The sequence below is a fragment of the Micromys minutus genome (assembly GCF_963924665.1).
Source record: "Micromys minutus genome assembly, chromosome: 8".
NCBI classification, from domain to species: domain Eukaryota; kingdom Metazoa; phylum Chordata; class Mammalia; order Rodentia; family Muridae; genus Micromys; species Micromys minutus.
This window is the reverse complement of record NC_137977.1, coordinates 46,728,756-46,748,686: the sequence shown is the minus strand read 5'-3', so window position 1 is coordinate 46,748,686 and position 19,931 is coordinate 46,728,756. Positions and strand designations below refer to the sequence as shown.

The following is a 19,931-nucleotide window of genomic DNA, read 5'->3' as shown; positions in this document are numbered from 1 at the left end:
GCCTTGGCCTCAATGCATGGCTACTGTGCTGTACTGTTTGGCCAGCAGGGGGTGCCTTTCCCATCTGCTCTCTCTGCAAAGTAAGGAGACCGACTGGCCGAGACCCAGCAATGCAAGGCCTATTTGAACTGCGCCCGATCCTTCCCTTAGATGGCCGAGGCCATATGTCACCTTAAAGGGCATCTGTCCTTGATGTCCTGGGAAATGTAAGGGCTCCCCAAAGGAGATAGTGTTTATGATGGTGTGTATGGGGAATCTCATTTTCTTTTTTATCTTTTCAGACTCCCCCAGGTGCCTCATGCTGGCCTTGTCACAAAGGTAGATTTTTTTTTTTTAATAGAAATTGTCGGTCTATTATTCCATGAGATTTGGCCTCAGGTTTGTGCAGTTGGGTGGGAGGTTGTCAGCCCCTGAGCCTGGCCCCATCCTCGGGACCTGCCTTCCTTGTTGCCTTGAGCCCTCGAGATCCAGACGCCTTTCAAAGGGATTGAGTTTTAAAAGGGAGCCTCTGTGAGCTGTGGAGAAAGAAGGAGACTCAAGCCATTTCATAAACTGGCACCTCCAGGGCTCTGAAGAGTGTTCTTTGGGATGGGGACTGAAAGCCTATGATGCTGTGGGACTAGGAGCAAGTTCCTTCCCTCTCTGGGCCTCAGTTGCTCCATCTATCTATAAAGCAAGGAATCTGCATCAAACTGCCTGTGCCTCCCAAAAACTTGAGTTTCTTCAATAGTCAGGATGGGGCCCCTCAGCACACTCTCTCTAGGCCCCTTTCCATGGCAGACTGTCACAGCACCTTTTGTGGGCCTGTAGAAGCCTCCTACTGACCAGTCTCTTCCCTTTCTGTCCTCCCTGCCTCTACCAGAGACCCTCTTGGCAAGAAGAGCTTTGAGGAGTCCTTGACAGTGGAGCTTTGTGGCACAGCAGGTGAGCTTGTGCTGGTGGGTTGCCTGTGGGGAGCTTACGTGGCCTGGACAGAAATGCATCTCCTCATGAACTGACCCCTGCCTCATGAACTACTCTAGCACTGAGATGTACGGGGAGCATGCCAGGAGGAGGGTCAAGGCCTGGGGCCAGCCCTTCGCCTGCTGGTATCAGTAGCTGAGGGGGTATCGAGGCCAGAAAACGAAGATACGGCTCTGGAGGAGACCATAGTCTGGTGAGGCTAAACCTTCAGGAGAATGGTTAGTCATGTGCTCATTTCTGCTCATTGAGGTAGAAGGTCAAGTGTGACCTGGTTAAACAGTGGAGTGCCCAAGACGGGGATGGGCCGTTGGGGGTGGGTGTTGAAGGACCAACGGGCGTTGGGAAGACAAAGAAGAAGGGTGTGTTTAGTTGAAGAATTGGTAGGAATAAAGCACAAAGAGTGGAAGTACAGGGTACATCTGAGTTACTAGTCTGCCAGTCTTGCTAAAAGGGAGAAGTAAGGAGAAAGAATAATGGTCCCCAGAGGACCACAACATAGAGGTGCCTGACACCTGTCCTGTAGGCTTGGGAAAGCGTAGAAAGAAAGGAGTGGGTATTTTTAGCAAGTTCCTGTGGTGTGCTGGGTAAACCAGAAGACAAAGGCAGATTGAGTAGCATCAGAGACACCGAATGGTTGGTTTTACCAATGGCACTGCCTCCTCTATTCAGGGATACCCTTGAGGCAGGACTCTTTAAATGATTGTCAGTAGAGCAGGAACAGATATCTCTGACCTGGATACATTAGCTGCCATTACCAAGTTCCAAAAGGATACCCATTGGCTCTCATCTCATGCCCAACTCCTAAGAACAGGAGGGTCCCTGGGCTACAGAAAGGCTTAGGCAGTAGTGTGGTGGCCAGTTAGTGATGCCTGCCATTCACCTATAGGCATATTGTGGCACACAGCCACTTCTGTGTCCTTGCAAACAGAACTCTTAATGTCCTCCAAGAAGGCCTGCCTTTCCCTCACCTGGTTTTCCTCTTGCCTGGCTAGGACTCACTCCACCCACCACACCTCCATACAAGCCTATGGAGGAGGACCCGTTCAAGCAGGACACCAAGCACAGCCAAGGCCAAGACACAGCTGCCAGCCTCCCCTCCCCTGAGGCTCTTCAGCTCACAGCCACCCCAGGGGCTTCCCACAAGCTACCCAAGAGGCACCCGGAGCGAAGCGAGCTCCTGTCTCATCTGCAACATGCCACAGCTCAGCCAGTCTCCCAGGCTGGCCAGAAGCGCCCCTTCTCCTGCTCCTTTGGAGACCATGACTACTGCCAGGTGATCAGGCCAGAGGCTGCCCTGCAGAGGAAGGTGCTGCGGTCCTGGGAGCCAATTGGGGTTCACCTTGAAGACTTGGCCCAGCAGGGTGCCACTCTGCCAATGGAAACAAAGGCCCCTAGGAGGGAGGCAGACCAGAACTGTGACCCTACCCCCAAGGACAGCATGCAGCTAAGAGACCATGAGATTCGTGCCAGCCTCACAAAGCACTTTGGGCTGCTGGAGACTGCTCTGGAAGATGAAGACCTGGCTTCGTGTAAAAGCCCGGAGTATGACACCGTATTTGAGGACAGCAGCAGCAGTGGCGAGAGCAGCTTCCCGCTAGAGGAGGAGGAAGAGGAGGGAGGGGAAGAGGATGATGAAGGCAACTCAGGGGTCAGCCCTCCCTGCTCTGACCACTGCCCCTACCAGAGCCCACCCAGTAAGGCCAGTCGGCAGCTCTGTTCCCGCAGCCGCTCCAGTTCTGGCTCCTCATCCTGTAGTTCCTGGTCACCAGCTACCCGGAAGAATTTCAGGTATTCTCGGTGGCCCTGGGGAGAGGGATATTTGAGCATCCTTTAGGTACCAGAGGGGAGGAGCCCTAGAAACTTGCTTTGAGACCCAGGTTGCATCTCTGCTAGCAGTTCCAGCCTTAGTGAGAAGGCATAAGATGGTCTCCCTACTAGCTAGGCTACCTGAAGCAAGTGAAGCCCAGCAGGGACTGTTGGAAAGAAAGAAACTCCACATTCTGACACCCTGAGACTTTATAGCCTAATGAACTTGACCTTTGTTTTCTGCTTTGTTTTTGTCAGTAGATTTTTCATGCAAACAGCCGACCCACATAATTGAAAAGCAACATGATCTTAATGTGTAAAAGAAAGGTCATTGGTGTGGTTCTGATAGATACCCTGGCAAACACCCTGATTAAAAGCAATGGTGAGCTTTACTCCTGGGCTTGGTCCTGCCTTATCTGCCGCTGTGAACAGACTCTGTAACAGCCCAGTGGGGCTGTGGTGCACCGTGAGCTAGTTTGAGCATCCCATCTTTGAGTACTAGACCTGGAAAGGGTTTTCTAGTGCTGTGATAAAATACCATGACAAAAAGCCAGCATGCACAGGAAAGAATTTCATCTTACAAAACTCTCAGGTCACACTCTATCCCTGAGGGAGAACAGGGCAGGAATTCAAGGCAGGAGCCTGGAGGCAGATTTGGGGGAAAGCAATTTCTGCTTTCTCTCATCACAGCAGGTAATGAGACCAGCTTTGTCCTCCAAAAAGATTTACAAGGTGGGGGGCAGAGTTGGGTGAGGGTGTCTGCTCTGAGCGTGAGGTTCCCTGAGTGGCCACTAGATGGAACTCTTTAGCCTTGTGCAGAGCCGTGGAGTTATCTGGGCCTCTTGTAAAGCTGCTGGGGGGGGGGGGGGTCAGGGATTTGCTGAGCATCTGAGTCAGTGGGTGTGGATAATTTGCATTTCTAACAAGTTCTCAAAGCATTCTGAGATCAGAATTCAGATCTTAGAGATAATTTTTCTTAGGCAAATTCAGCTTTATTATGTACACGTATCTCTACCAGCTGTTCTTAGCTTTCCAAGGACCCCAAGAAAGCAAAGGCCCCTCTGCTCATCAAATGATACATGTACATAAATTTTAAGGGGTTCATGAATGTCCCACAAATTAATGTGCAAGTTATCAGTTGCTATAAATGACTTTCCCTGAGGTTTCACTGACAGAACTCTCAAGGCTTGCTTGCTGGTCCTTTTATAACTTCCCAGAAGTTTGCCACTAAGACATCTTAATATCATTGAAATTTCCCCAATGTTGAGCCTATCCCCCCACTGCCAGCACTAGAGTTTCTGGGTACGTCCTTTCTTACCTAGCCCATGGATTTGAACAGGGTCTGTATTCCAGGGCCCTAAAAGTTGAGACCAGACCTTCCCTGAGACTATAGATTCCCCGTTTTCTCTTCTCAGATGTAGGCCCGGTGTAGACCTGGCCATTTCTGTTTGTTGGACAGAGTGACTTGGTTATGCCAGTCCCTGCTCACCTGCCCACAGAGCTGTGTATGTGACAAGCCTGGAAAACCATCCCCCAGCCTTCTCTGGACCTCCTTTCTTCCTGTTGGCCATCGGCAGACAGCTTGCTGAGACCAGCTGAGCAATGCCAACCCAGTTTCAAGAATTCCTGTCCGAGCTGGAAGGGAAGGCCCACCAGCTCTGGTCTCCGTGAATGATAGCCCTCGACTGAACAATAATAGCACATGAAAGTTAGCAAATCACGGGTCACGTCGCCTTCTCTTATGGTGCTCGGGCTTCACAGATGCAGGTGGAGGATACATGCTTCCTTTTTTTTTTTTTTTTTTTGTTTGTTTGTTTGTTTCATTTTTTGTTATTTTCAAGACAGGGTTTCTCTGTGTAGCCCTGGCTGTCCTGGAACTTGCTCTGTAAACCGGAGGTAGAAGAAACGGGGTTTAAGTTCAGTCCGTGGACCTCAACATCCATGTTCTTCTAAGCTATATTTTTAAAGACTCATATGCGGAAAGTCAGGCTCTGGGTAGGGCTGCCACCCCTTGAGGACAAGAGTAGATGATGAATTTTATAATGGGCTTGGCCGCGCCAAGCCAGAGTATGACCAAGCATGGTTTTAGAGTAGACCCGACTCCACCTCCAGCTTCTCCCATTTCTGGTTTTTATCAAGTCTCAGCTGGAACCCAAGCTTCAGACTTCTCTTTTGGAAAATGGGAATGTATAAAACCTCCTGGATATTTTTTTTCATCTAATCAATAATACAAAGAAGTGGAAGGGCTTTCTACCCCTCACAGTGGAAAAGGGCGAAGCCTGGAAGGTCAAGCCAGAAATTAATACGGAGGTGCTTCCCAGGAATCTCAGCCTGGGAGCCAGCAGAGGACACTAGACCAGTGTTCGGTCCCACACAGTCAGGGGGTTTCTACAAGAGTGAGATTGAGCACTGTGCCTCACTTGTTCACTTACAGACGGGAGAGCAGAGGGCCCTGTTCCGATGGAACCCCAAGCGCCCGGCATGCCAGGAAGCGGCGGGAAAAGGCCATCGTAAGTGATGTGGGGTCCCTGGACCTAGAAAAAATGGGGACAAGCCAGGAGCATTGGGAAATGCTAAGCCACCAGCATTCACCCCCTGCCTGGGGAATAATGAGCCATAGGCTACCTGAAGGACACATGTACATCTTATTTCACAGTAACATAAATAACCAAAGCCATTAAAGGTAGTGCCACAGGAAGCCTAGCATTTGACCATCCATGGTCTGCAGTAGGTAGCCACTTAGGACTTAGCCTCAGGGACTCTGAAAGAATCAAGACAGATGATGATGGGACTTGAGCAGAGGCAGGCTTGGCTGGTCAGTTCACATGGTCTTCTGTATGATCTTGGTCAAGAAATCATCTTCGCTGAGCCTCAGTTTATTTGTCTGTACACAGGAGATTTGGGCCTTGTGCTTCATAAGGGGTCTCTCAACAAACCCGTTCAATCCTCTCTACCCACCTCTAGGATCCTCCCAGAGCCTGCTGTGAGACCCCGAGGTTGCTCACAAAGGTGTCCTTGGAAGCCTTCAGCGTTCATGGGCCAGTGTTATGTCATAGTCCTAGAAAGAAGGAAGGGAAGGCATAACAGACACACAAAAGGACAAACTGCCTCACTGGTTGCTACGCTTTGGGAGGTGGGTGGGTAGGTGGGGGACACAAACTCCAGGGGTGCACAGCCTTGTACAATGGGTACTTAAAATTACAGGTAAAGCCAGGCATGGTGACACATACCTTTAACCCCAGGGCTTAAGAGGCAGAGGCAGGTGGATCTCTGTCAAATCAAAGCCAGCCTGCTGTACATTGTTGGTTCCAGGCAAGCCAAGGCTACATAGTGAGACTCTGTCTCAAACAAAACCAAACCACAGGGGAACATAGTCTTCTTGGCTTAGGTGGTTTGACAAATTTGGCACGATCCTAGGCTTCAGGTGACAGCAATACAAAGACAAATTAAGTCTCTGTTCCTGTGGTTGAGGCAGAAAGGAGAGAAAGACAGCAGACTCATAAACAAAGGGAAATTGATAGGATTAAGAGTTGATATAAACTCCTTGAGATTGACGGTCCTGACTAGAATTTGGACCATTGGGGTAATACATTGGTGACTTATGAGAGGTATCATAAGGAGGTTAGGGATAAAGAAGCAACCAAAAGTATTCAGGGTCACAGTCCAAGAATAGGGAGTAGGGTCAGAAATTTAGGGAATTACCAGGAGTCTGGGAGGAAGGGCTTTGTTTATGGACCTGGAAGGACCCCAGCTTGCCAAAGCAGTCTCTGTATAGAGGTCCTGTTGTACAGCCTGGCTCTGGGCTTTCTTTCCTGCCACCTGTGGTTGGTGGATTGGCAATGTGGAAAGTTGCTGGCTGTGCCTGTGATTAGACACAGCCTGTCTGAGACACACTGTCTCACAGGTATCCAGGCAACAGACCCAAGTCCATCAAATCACTAATCTCAAAAGAGAGGCAGGAAGTTGCAGCCTGGCCTCCTCGATTGTTTTCTCTCCCTGTCTGATCTGCGTGCCCGGTAGTATCTAACTTAGAGCCAAACTCTCCTGAGGGTGACCTGTGGGTCACCGTATCTGTCCCATGGCTTTATCCAGCTTTTCTTGGGAAACTCAGATAAAATGGTAGCACCTATAACCCTAATACCTGTTTCACTATCTTTCCTCCTGGTGTACTCTGACCTCTACAGACCACCAGGACCCCAGGATATTCTCAGCAGCTTGAGAAATCAATGCTGAGCAGAACTTGCAGCTGTCTGATAGTATGAGCTCTCTGCCCAGTCTCTGCTCAGTCCCTCCATCCAGGAGCTTCTCCTTGGGGTTATTCTGTACTCAGTGGTCTCTGCTCCAACAAGGACATACCCTTTGGTATAGAGATTGTCACAGTTCTCTCTCTGACTCTAGCAGTGTGGCTTCTCAGCCAGGCCTAAACAGAGACTCCATGAGAGTAATAACAGGGTCCCTCTCTGTCCCCCTTCATGAGCAGGGCGAAGGCCGTGTGGTATACATTCGAAATCTCTCCAGTGACATGAGCTCTCGGGAACTAAAGAAGCGCTTCGAGGTGTTTGGTGAGATAGTAGAGTGCCAAGTGCTGAGGAGGAGTAAGAGGTGAGCCAGGGCCAGCCAGTGCAAATGGGGGAGGGACTAATCAGTACAAATGGGGGAGGGACCAGCCAGTACAAATGGGGGAGGGACCAGCCAGTACAAATGGGGGAGGGGCTAATCAGTACAAATGGGGGAGGGGCTAATCAGTACAAATGGGGAGGGACCATCCAGTACAAATGGGGGAAGAGGAGAGGCAGGAGCTGGGAGGGCCACAGGTGGGAGAAGAACCCTGGTGATTTATAAAACTGGTGACAGTGCCACACTGGTACCATGTGACCCAGCACCCACAGTGTCTGTGTTTTCTGTCATCTAAATACTCGACACTTTTTAAACCCATCCATTCTTATGTGTCTCATTCTGGGAGACCTCAGGCAACTTAACAGGGAAGAGCTGAAGCCCATGTAGGCTTCAAAGCCTTTGTTCAAACAACAGTGCAGGCCAGGAAGTGTCCTTTGACTGCTTGAAGATGTACTTGTTTTGAGACCTCACTGTTGGTCCCCATGTTTCTCACAGGCACATCCTGGGCTTGCAGTCTGCTAAGTAGTCCTGTCTTGTCCTCATTCATCTAGGGGAGCTGGTTTTTAATCTATAAAGAAATCTTCAAAAAAACAAAACAAGTTGCCTATGAACATTTAATATAGACGTCACAGATAGCTTTGTTAATTTAAAAGAAGTTTCAAATTATCTGCTATCATACCTGCAAAGTAAGTTATTAGGACTTCAATTCTGATTCATGAAGGGAAGGCAGGACAGGAACTCAAGCAGGCACTGAAGCAGAGGCCATGGATGAGCACTTCTCACTACCTTGCTCCCCATGGCCTGTTCAGCCTGCTTTCTTATACAATCCAGGATGGCCAGCCCAGGGATGGCATCACCCACAGTGGCCTTGGTCTACCCACATCAATCATGGATCAAGAAAATGCCCCACAAGCTTGTCTACAGGACACTCTGATGGAAGCAGTTCCTCAATAGAGGATCCCTCTTCCCACATGACTCTAATCTGTGTCAAGTGGACCAAAGCTAACCAGCATAGCTTCTGTTAAAAATAAAGAAGTTCTGGTGAAGATGAGGGGGGAACTCAATTAGAGTGAAATAGAATATAAAATGACATCACTGGTGTGGAAAAAATTCTAGCAGTTTCTTAAAACAAGTATAGAACTATTATGCAATGTGGCAATTCTATTTATGGGTATTACATTCTAAAGGACTACAGTGAAGGACCGGCCACCCATGTTCCTAGCTCACAACAGCAGTGAGGTGAGAATAATTCAGAGGCAGCGTATATGTATAGCGGAGTACTATGCAGTCTTAAGAAAGAGGCAATTCATGCTTCACATAGATGAGTATCCATTAAAGACTGATGCTAAGGAAATGGGCTAGTCATAAGAAGGCCCATGTCGTATGTTCATACATTTGTCATGTACCTAGAAACAGAAGGTAGAAATGATTGTAGCTGGAGGCCCAAGGATAAAATGGAGATACTGTCTAATGGTTGTAGGTGTGCTTTGTAGAAGATGAACTTTTTCTGTAGATCGCACAAGGTATGGCAGTACACATCTGCAACCCTAGCACTTGAAAGCCTGAGAACTGAGAATTTGAGGACAGCTTGGGTTACAGAGCAAGCTCAAGTCTAGCCTGGGCTACATAGTAACATCTATCTCAGAAAGACCAAACAAACTAAACATTTTTCTAGAGACACATTGTACAACAATGTCTATCTACTTAACACTACTCAACTATACAGTTATAACTGTCATGTTATGTATTTTTACTATAATTTTTGAGTCACTACACAAAATAGAATTTTGCAAGGTTTTATGCAGTCTTTGGGATTTCACCCAAACATGGAAAAAGAAAGCATTCTCCAAAGGAAAGACTCAGTTCACTAAGATCATAAAAATGTACAGCCTTCTTAAAGGACAGACAACCATTTTCAGACATTTATAGCAGCAAAGGGGTTCAAACTTGGCCCCGATTGGGACAAGCATCAGTGTACATGATTAGGATGCTCCTGTGGTTGGCCTAATTTGAGTCATGGGAGCTCGAGGAAGTTGTGTGTCAGAGGGTCATCCGAATATGATTTATTGCATGGTGTCCAGTAACTGTCAGGCACCTAGGAGTTCAGCTGCCCCTGCTGTCTTCACAGTTCAGAGGTTGGCCAATCAAATCTCATCATCCCTCGTTGATGAGAATTGGGTGCATGGCATAGCTTCCTGCTCTCTATCCTATGGTGTGTATGTACTCTTGTAATATCCACCAGGCTGGCCTAGAACATCCTCCCTTATCCTATCCTCTCCCTTCAGAGGCCAGAAGCACGGCTTCATTACCTTCCGGTGTTCAGAGCATGCTGCCCTGTCCGTGAGGAATGGCGCCACCCTGAGAAAGCGCAATGAGCCCTCCTTCCACCTGAGCTACGGAGGGCTCCGGCACTTCCGCTGGCCCAGATACACTGACTATGGTAAGAGAGCAGAGTCTAAGTGTATTGTGATGAGTCTCAAAGTATGAGGGACAGTAACTTCCTTTAATGCCACATAGACTGAAGGTCCCAAGTCAAGCTCCTCCCTATTGTTATTCCACAGCTGCTTTTTCTGTGGCAGACATTTTGCTTTTTCTTCTGGCCTGTGGTCCTGTGAGTAGCTCTAGCCACACAGTTACCTTCCTGTTCTCATAGGAAGGTCCAACCTGTGCTCTTAGTTAGCCAGCAGCACCCTGGCTGTCCTGCCTCCTTACAGCACTCCGTGGTGATCCTTGACAGGCATTAATAGAGGGCAGGATGAACAGACAGGGTGCCTATGACACGTGTGCACAGCTTGGTGGAAGACAAAGAAACATGACATAGAAACAAATGATTTGTAGCCTTTGTGATACATTGTGAGACTTAGTTGCCCCATCTGTATGAGAGATTCCTTAGCATTTTCACCTTTGATTGAAATGGCATCAGTGTAGCGTGTTACCAGTAGGGGAGAGTGGGAGGGTGTTCAGAAAGTACATTTCTAAGATGTTGGCTGGAAAGTTGTAGGGTGTTCTGTTCAGGGACCATCACTCTACAACAAGAACATGGAAGCCATGAGGTCTTGTCAACATGGAACAAATGTCTCGACAGAATGGCCCATTCATGCTATAGTGGTACTCAGTCCTGCACTGTTGACACCCTGGCCATCCCAGTTCCTTGAGGCCCACCCTCAGTAGTAGATTTGCTGGTTCAGACTGAGTTTCTCACCACCTCACCTCTCACTGGCCCACAGATCCCACATCTGAAGAGTCCCTTCCCTCATCTGGGAAAAGCAAGTATGAAGCCATGGATTTTGACAGCTTACTGAAAGAGGCCCAGCAGAGCCTGCATTGATATCAGCCTTAACCTTCGAGGAATACCTCAATACCTCAGACAAGGCCCTTCCAATATGTTTACGTTTTCAAAGAAATGAGTATATGAGGAGGAGAGCGAGCCAATGAGCGAGCGAGCGAGCGAGCGTGAGAGAACACACAGGAGAGAGAGACTTGAATCTGCTGTCGTTTCCTTTTAAAAACAAATCAATGTTTACATTGAACAAAGCTGCTTCCGTCCGTGAGTTTCCATGCTGTCAATGCTCCCCACTGCCACATCAGCGTCGTCCTCACTTCCAGCGGATCGTCCTGGGTGCACCTCCAAGTGCTGTCAGTCATCCTCTTGCCCCTCCCACCCGACTGACTTCCCTTCTGTAGACTTGAGCTGTGTCCACATAACATCTTCTGTCTGTAGCGTGTGATGATGAAATTGTTACTTGTGAATAGAATCAGGATTAGAAACTCATTTTTAATTGAAAAAAAAAAGTATATCCTTAAAAAAACACACACACACAAATGTATTTATGGCTCAGATCTACTGTGCCTAGGATTATCGTATTGCTTCCTTGATAGCTGAACTATGCACTGTCACAAGGTGTTTGTTACTGAGTTGCACTGCTCCTCCCCTGGCCATGTAGTCCTGGAGTTGCTGGGTGGCCACCAGGTCCCCAGGAAAGAGAGGCTTGCAGTCATGGGTATGAAGAAGACAGAGGTGTCTAGGTATCTTCTACCAAGTCCTGGTGTCTTTTATTTTGAGTGAGCTCCACTAAAGTGGTAATAAGAATCCCTTTCCCCTGTCTGAACCACACTTGTAGGGTTCCTGTCTTTAGTGCTCAGAGCCTTGAGTGCCTGTAAGGAAGGCGGAGTAAGCTGTGTTAGACCCATTCCACAGGGAAAGAAGATGGTGCCCTGAGAGGTGAAATGTCCTGCCCGGGGTCCCGTGGCCAGGGAGCGGGTAGAGCAGTGATACGCACTGAGCCTCCTGACTCCTGGCCCCAGCCTGCTGCAGTAGTTAGCATAAAGATGCAAAAGTCAGAGGCTGGAATGGAATTAACTGAGTTGATCGATAGGCTAATAAAAATAGCCTAATAGCTCATTGGAGAATTGGGCCGCCAGTTGACTCACCAGCATTAAGGCAAATTCAAGCTTCAGCACAGACTCAGGTGTTCCTGAGCTTTGACCCTCAGTGTCCTGTGACATATCCTGCCTGCAGGTACCCCTCGAGGTTCGGAGACACCTGCAAGTGGTACAGACTTCACCTAGGAGTGGTCTTTTGGGGGTGGGGAAGGCAACTGGTAGCCCACCCTATATCCTACTGCTATCCCTGCCTGCCCCTCCTCCGTAGTTAACCTGCAGAGTGAGGAGTTGTACAGGTTGGGGGTGGACAGGGCACTCCCAAGGAGCATTCCCAGTGAGCTCCTCTTCGACCTGTTCTTGACTACTGTCAAAGCCATATCCGGTGTGACATTCTCTGGGTTCCCAGGGGCCCTTCATGAGGGAGAACCAGCTAGAATATCAACTCTAATGCTTCAATGGATCAGTTCTTCCTTGGTCTTGTGACATATTCTTTCTTTCTCCCCCTCTGCACCCCTACCCAATGTTCTGCCAAATAAGAAAGTTTGAAAGTAAATGACCCATTAGACTATCCAAGCTAAATTAATCAATCAGCTGCTAATGCCGGGCTTATTCCTATGAGAATTGGTGGTTAATTTTTTTTTTAAGATTATCAAATACCTCAATAGAGAAAGTGAGCCATGAGCTTGTGCTTGGTGTTGGGAAGTCTTCACCCACAGATAAGGAGGCTGGCTCTAGAAGAAATAGGGAAACAGAGTATCTGTGTGTCAAGTCCCTTGACCTCCCTAAATCCTAGGCTTCCTTTCTGTGAAACAGACTGAGGAGACACTTAGACAGCAGAAGTCTCAGCTGCTTCTCAGGCAGTATATGGTCACAGCCATGCCTCCCCACATCCTTGGCCAATGCAAACGTAATTAATTGATCATAACACTAGTTTTTTGAGCCTGGCCATGCTATTAGGATACTCAACACACTGCTCTGAGCAGGCATTACTAATTGGCCGGTGTTTAATTTATTTGACATTCTATTCTAATCTTTGGAAGACTACCATTGTAGAGCCATATGCCGGCTGGTTTTATGCTGGTCATCCCTGTTATGATCTGATCCATGGAAGGGGAAAATGCCCCTGAAGCCATTACTTGGTAGAGGGCTCCCAGACCTATTGCAAAACAAAATAGTGTAGAAAAGAAGGGGCGGAATAGCATACAGGAACATAACTGGAGATGGGGCTTCTAAGGATAGATCCAAAAAGGGACTTTTCACAGTGCAGACCCCATCATTCTGAATTCCTTTATAGTTATTCACTGCCTAGCATACGGTAGGCACATGGAGGATGGAACAGAATTAGAGTCCTTCAGTTGCATCCGCCAAAACCGGGGTTCTAATCTCAGGGGAAAGCCAGTGTTCGCCAAAAGCATCCAAAGGGAAAGGTACTAGATTTAATCTGGAGAGCCATTTGAATTCTGACCCCACCAAGAGCTTCTTTGGTGGTTTTATGAGTTTCTTATTCCTGGGTATCGGAGTATAGAAGTTGTCCAGGGAACCATGGGCTCTCACCGTACAGTTACACTGAGCCAGATGATGGTTTCTGGAGTAAAAGAACAAATTCTTAATAAACACTAAGTCTTTCTCCCCCAGCCAGGGTTCACTCTGTGGCACTCAAAGTCACTTAGATATTGTTCTTGAGCAGAGCAGAGCCCCGAGCCTGGCACTGGGGCCTAATGTACCAGAGCTCACTGATGGGAGAGCTGGTCCCCACCAAGGGTTTCTATATTCTCCACTTACCTTCTCATAAAAATGGACTACCAGCTCTGCAGGCGACCTCTCTCTCTCTCTGGAAGATCCATTCGGTGCTGCATATAATTTACCAAGGAGACTGTCAGGCCCCGTCTAAGACCAGGAATTTATCTGGTCTCTTTCCCATCAAATCAAGGAGTAACCCAGAGGGGGAGCAGCTGCTGTTGGCGACCATCTCATTGTAGCTGTCCTAATGTGTCTCGATGATGTTTACGTGTGACTACCATACAGCTTCCTGTTGACAGCTGCCCAGGGAGGGCAGGCTCCGAGTCATCTCTGTGCTGTGCTGGTATTTCTAGAAATGTCTGATCCAACCACTAAGTGGAATTCTTCCATCTCCTTCCTTCCTCAGTCACTACGAGGCTGAGTCAGAGTCCTTTCTCTCTCTCTCGGGGGACTCTGTTACCGAAGGAAAATGCATCAAGTGGGTAAATATGAGTGGATGGAGTACAGCTGAGGTCCCTATTCCCCATCCCCCAACATCTATCGTGGCCCCAGTTCGAAAAATGCTCTGAGTCAGAAAGTACTCACCCTATGCCTGTGTCTCTCTGTTGATTTCTTTTAGAATCTGGTGAACAGCAAGGCTCCAGGGGTGGGAGGACTCCTTTGAGCCAGCCACAAAGACTTAGTCCTCAAGCCCTAATATGGGAAGACATACAGTAAGATGCCCTTTGTGACCTCAAGCCTTGCAGGTCAGCATTTAGGGGAAGATGTGATTTGCCTGCCATGGCCGCTGTACAGGTGGTAAACAGAAAGAAAGTACAGGCAGCGCAATTTCTTTTTGCATGGCCAGCTCTCTCCAGGGTCTGTCCCAGCCCTCTGATTCAGTTCACCTTTCAGCTGACCCTGCTGCCGCAAAGGCAGGGCACCTCTCCGGGAACCGGAGTCACCCTCAGAGGGTGTGTTGATGTGATTCACTGAAGTCAAAAGTATTTTTCTTATGTTTTGATCTTTAGCGGTTGTGATCAGCTTGAGAAAGCCATATCCCAGTGTCTCGGGTGACACTGGAAAGGGACTGACTGGGTGTGTGATAATAGATTGAACCTGTTGGTGTCGTTAGCCAAAGAAAAGAAATCCCTTCACCCTTCTCAGTGGGGTAGGAGGAAGCTAACTAGTCCTTATGTGCAATATGTTGACACTGCCCTCCAATTCCCTGAGGGTTTTGTATACAGATGAGCTTCAGAGCTGTGTGTCTGGGGATACAGGGTAAGGGCAGGGAGAGCCTGGGAGAGAAACTTTCATGCACAGAGATAGCCTTGACCTAGAACAGATGGGAGTGTGGACAGGTGCCCCTGACTCTAGCTGCTGAACCCCGGAACTCCCAGGAAGCAGTTAGGCAGACACTTTGCACTAGTCGAAGAAAGCACTTTGAGAAATTTGACACTTCAGCCTTGCTCCACACTCTCCTCTGGTAAATCTGGGTATTCTTTATCTGTGTGAGGTGCCATCCCGAAGGCTGGGTTAGGAGATAAGGAAGGGGGCTAGTGTGAGAGAGAAAAAGAGGCATCCTTCAAGGTAGTAGCCACAAGAGAGCCTGCAGGTAGTCAGTTCTTGCCTGGCTGCCTTAGTAGGAACTCAAGAAATGGGATGATGGGTTTATATCTTGGTACCCACTTTTATAAAAACTAAACAACATCCTAGCCAGTTGCAATTCTTTGAGAAGCAATCTTCCCTTTACGTTCCTTATTTGCTGTGTGACCTTAGGTCCCTGTTCCTTGAGCAAATGATAACAGAGTTATCCAGTGATAACGGAGCTATCCAGTGATAACGGATCTAGGGGAGACCAGAGTTCTGCTTACTCTGGCTAGATCAGGGTGTATACATAGGGAAGGGCACTCTCTTCAAGGTCACAACCTCCAATAGGATGAGATCCACATAGTCCTGGCTGAGGTGCCTTCTATGAAGAGGCTAGCTCCCCAGGGCAGATCCAAGCCATAGTTTCTTGTGGGATAGTAAAGAATTAACCCTCATTGCCTCATTGACAACCTCCAGTCTCCAGTAAGCCTTGTCATCATCCCCACCGAACAGCTTTTAATCTGAATGTTGTGACCACTTGGCCGTCTCTTGCTTGCTTGCGGATAATACTAGCAATACACTTGTTTTCCCCGAATAGCTCAACTTAGACGGTTTTCACACATTTGCTTTCAAATGATTATAAAACACATGGGGCAGTAGGAAGCATGGATCACAGTGCATATGTTTAGGGCAGCTTTTGGGTTTTTGTTTGTTTTTTGTTTTTTAATCTTTAATGGTATAGCAGCAGTGACCAAGCCTTTGGGATTTGGGGAGACAGATTTTCACAAAGCCATTTCATCAGAATGCCTTGAATATTGGAAGGCGTATGGAATCCATATGCCCAAATCCAGGGGCTTGCAACATATGGTTTCTAGGTGGTCAGTCTTTGCAACAGCTCCTCCAAAAGGTATTCATGTGGCTACAACCCCTCCGTGCCATATTTTTATTTCATCAAAGGATTCTCCAAGGAAGCCTTAACAAGCCTCCTTTCTCCCCTTTCTCCCTTTGCTGCCCTTGGGTAGTGTCCTTGAGGAGGGGCTTGGTCAGCACTTTGCCTTATCAATGTATGGTCGCCAACCTAGTGGCCAAGGACCAGTGTCCACCAGACACCAAGATGGAAGGCAAAATAAGTTCTTTTGGTCAGCCACCATACCAACCAACATTAAGTCAGCAGTGAGACACAAGTGAGCTGTCTTTAATGTGCTCAGTACCAACTCAGAAAATCATCAGCTGCCTAGCTGCTTATACAGCCCAGGAAATGCACTAGTTATCCTGTGGAAGAGAGGATGGGGTTAACCCAGCACCCACGTGTCTGGAGGGGTTTTACTATAACTGCAATACTGGCAGCCTAGCTGCCAACCTTGTTAAGTGAACCTCTGCTTGGTGGCCCACATGGTACCTTTGGGACAAGTGAAGTTATGTATGAGGATTGGGGGAAAAAGGGGGCCCTGGCCATAACCTTTGATATGGTCCACTGAATAGCCAAACAGGTTTGTTTGTTTGTTTTTGTTTGTTTTGTTTTTTGTATTTTTGAATCTTGTTAAATGTTTTTGTGTTAGGAATAAGAAGTCATAAACTATTCCCTCCTTGGTTTCTGAAGGGATGTTCTGATTCCAATTGAAACAGGTTGGAAGTCTCAAGGGAGCATGGTCTGAGGAGTACATGAGACAGGGTAATGGAGCACGTGGGGTTCCAGGTGGTTGCTGGGGAAGATGACCATCCAGAAGTCCAGCTCTGTGCAAGTGACTCCAGAGGTTCACACCTGCCCCCTTGTCTCCTGCGTCCTTTAAGCACTGGCCTAAAGCATGTGCTTTGTTAGAAGCAGTTGCTGAGGTTGAAACCAAGACTACCCAGCTCCCCAACCCCTAGGTTTCAAGAGATGCAGTCTGATGCTAGCCTTAATTGACTGGGCAAGATGGTTTCTGTGCTCCCTTCCAACAGTTCCAAATCTTGGACTCAACCCTTTTCTCTTAGTGTGACCATGCAGCCTAGAGAATTTTGAGCAATAGGGAGCCAGGTCTTTCCCTGGCTCTATGACAGGGTCAAACCAGGGAATGGCTGAACTTGAGAGGTTTGGTCATACCCAGGGTACTACTGTAGGGGGCATTACGTATTACGGAGCTCAACAAGGTAACTGTAGCCTGGGGTGCGTGAATGTAAGGCTGTGATTGTGTGTGTGTGTGCACATGTGCGTATGTGTGTGCGTGTGTGTGCGCGTGTGCGTGTTACATTGATGCATTTCTTGAGAAAGGTGCAAGAATTTCACCTATACAGAGGGACACATCTGCTTTATTATTTATAATAGAAGCTAAATTTTAATTTTTTAAAGGACACTGCTAATGATTGAAAAATCGAGTTTTTAGTTTTGCTATTTTTTTTAATTGGTAGAAGATTTTTATATATTTTTTCCATTTTGTTGGGTTGTGTCCTTATTTATATAAATACTATATCCGTGAGAGGCAAGGAAAAAGACTTCTTTGCTCTTAATTATTGTGATTGTCATTGTCCCTATTTTGTTTCTGGCGTGATTTACCCGTCTTACCTTCTAAATGAGAAGCTGTTTTCCTGTATTTCTACATTGTCAGATTCTATAGTTTCGTAGATAATTTAACCAAATTGCTCTATGTATTATTATTCTGTGAGTATAAAGTTCTATTTTAACGTCTGTAAATACTTCAGAACTGGCTTCTTTTCTCAGCTCCCAAGGGGAGCTATTGTTTACATCACAAAAGAACTGTAGAATCTCTATGCTCATGTACTGTAAATAGTGAAGTGATCTGCTTATAAATAAACCGAACAAATACACTATGGAAATTAAAAAATACCACCCACAGCCCTGTCCAGAGGTGTCTTTCTTTAATGGTCCTGTGAATTCATTTTGTATATGGTGGGGGTCAGGGGGGACTCTGTTCACTAAAAGAGGAAATCTAGATCCAGTCTTGCTTCAGAAAGTCTTGGCCAATGTATGGTTTGGGTTTTGTTTGGTTTTCATTTGTCTACTACTGGGAATTGAACCCAAGGTCTTGCACAGTAGTGTCATGGATTTAGACCCCTACACCTTTTTAGTTTCATCTTGAGATCAGGCCTCACTAAATTGCCCAGTCTAGTTTTGAACTCACTATGTAGCTCAAGTTGGCCTCAGCTTACAAGTCTCCTGCCTCAGCTTTGTGACTAGTAGAAGTATTGTCACAAACAACCCGTGATGGACCCCAACCAGCTTCTCTCCCAAAGTCATCAAATATAGTGACAAAGACCTAGCAGTGCTCCAGGACAGCTTTTCTTTAGTACAGTCAATGTCTCTTCTTCTTGCCACCATGTTTAGGGACATGTTACTGCTTGGGAAAAGAGTGTTCTTGATGTCACTTGTAACAGAGCAGAAAACACAGCTCGGGATTAAAAGACTGGAGTCTAGGCACATCCTGCCTGCTGTAACAAAACTTGAATACAAGGTCAGGGCATGTGCTCCAGGGGCACAGCTGGCCCTGCAATGGGAGTCACAGGATGTAAGTACAACACAGTGTTCTTTGATCTTAGACATCTTCTGGAAAAAGGCCAGGGAACTGGGCTGTAACCTGGCCTTCAGTTTCCTGCTTTATTTAAAAGGGGGCATTAGAATAGATTTGTGGTCCACAGTTTGAGGGAAACTATGCACTTCCTTCTCCTTGAGGCAACTGCTTTAATATAAGTGTCTGCAGAACCAACCCCCCCCCACCCCCCCCACCCCCCCCACCCCCCCCCCCATCTTGGAGGAAGACATGCTTAAGAGATAGCCATTTATGGAAGGCAGGCGGGTGTTATGCACCATCCCCAGGGCAGGGGCAGGGGTGGGGGAGCAGATAAAAGAATATGGGGCAACTGACCCTGTCTTTGCAGGAAGTAACTGGCAAGGGAATAGGAAATGAGGGCATACAGGTTACAACAGCCACTTCAGCTGTGCCTGCACACAGTGGGGATGTTGATGGTCTAGCTAATGTCACAGCATGTGGGAAGAGCCAGGCATCACTCTGAGCCTTAAATTTGACCTTTGTTAGAGCTGTTAAAAGCTGAAGGTGAGAAACAATGGAAACAAAGTTTGAATTTAAGCAAGGATGGGAGATATTTTTGACAGTCTCTTGTGGGCATTGTCATATTGACAATTTTTGGGTTTTTTTTTTTTTTTTTATGGATTTAGTAAGTTTTGATTGTATGGCCAGGCATGACATACTTAAATGTAGACTGTTTTTAAGCCAAACGGACCTCTTAATTGAACAGAAGGTCTGCAAATGAAATCAACAGAAAATTTGAGAACAAAAACTATCAAGTAGATAATAGTAAAAGGAAGCAAGCAAAAAAGGAACAGAACAAGTACATTCAACATGTGAAATTTGGACTAAGCAAACTTTATTTTCTACTACATTTGGTGTGTGTGTGTGTGCATGCTCAAGAATGAATGTGCGTGTGTAGGTCCTGGGACAGAACTCAGGTCAGTAGCCATTATAGAAGGAGCTTTACCTACTAAGTCATTGCATTGACACCAAACTTTTTTTTCCCCTTGTTCTTTGGTTTTGTTTGAAACAAGGTCTCACACTGTATCCTGGCCTGGAACTTTCTGTGTAAACCAGGCTGGCCACAAATTTATGCACATGCTCTTGCCTCCACCTCCTGCATGTTGGGATTAAAGGTCTGCACCACCATACTCAGCACAAATAGTCTCTTAAAGAGTTTGGGGACTATAGGGGTCTCATTGATTCAGAGTTTGCATCACAGCTGGGTTTCCTAGGCAACAAACTCTAATCTGGAACTAGACTGAGAAATGCAAAGTATCCTGTAGCTAAGTAAAACCCCTGAAGAAGCTGTCTGCTGAAGTTCTGAGT

General features: G+C 47.1%; 1 protein-coding gene across 1 annotated transcript in view; it reads left to right on the top strand.

The window, feature by feature from the left end:
- The window catches only part of PPARGC1B (PPARG coactivator 1 beta), a 101,507-nt gene extending 87,409 nt beyond the window's left edge, over positions 1 to 14,098 (top strand). Inside the window, exons 6-12 of the mRNA XM_080920184.1 lie at positions 282 to 318; positions 863 to 924; positions 1,956 to 2,751; positions 5,204 to 5,279; positions 7,250 to 7,371; positions 9,672 to 9,826; positions 10,614 to 14,098. Of these exons, the coding sequence (XP_080776310.1) occupies positions 282 to 318; positions 863 to 924; positions 1,956 to 2,751; positions 5,204 to 5,279; positions 7,250 to 7,371; positions 9,672 to 9,826; positions 10,614 to 10,714 (1,349 nt within the window). The 3' untranslated portion in view covers positions 10,715 to 14,098. The remainder of the gene's footprint in view (positions 1 to 281; positions 319 to 862; positions 925 to 1,955; positions 2,752 to 5,203; positions 5,280 to 7,249; positions 7,372 to 9,671; positions 9,827 to 10,613) is intronic.
- The last annotated feature ends 5,833 nt before the right edge of the window (positions 14,099 to 19,931 follow it).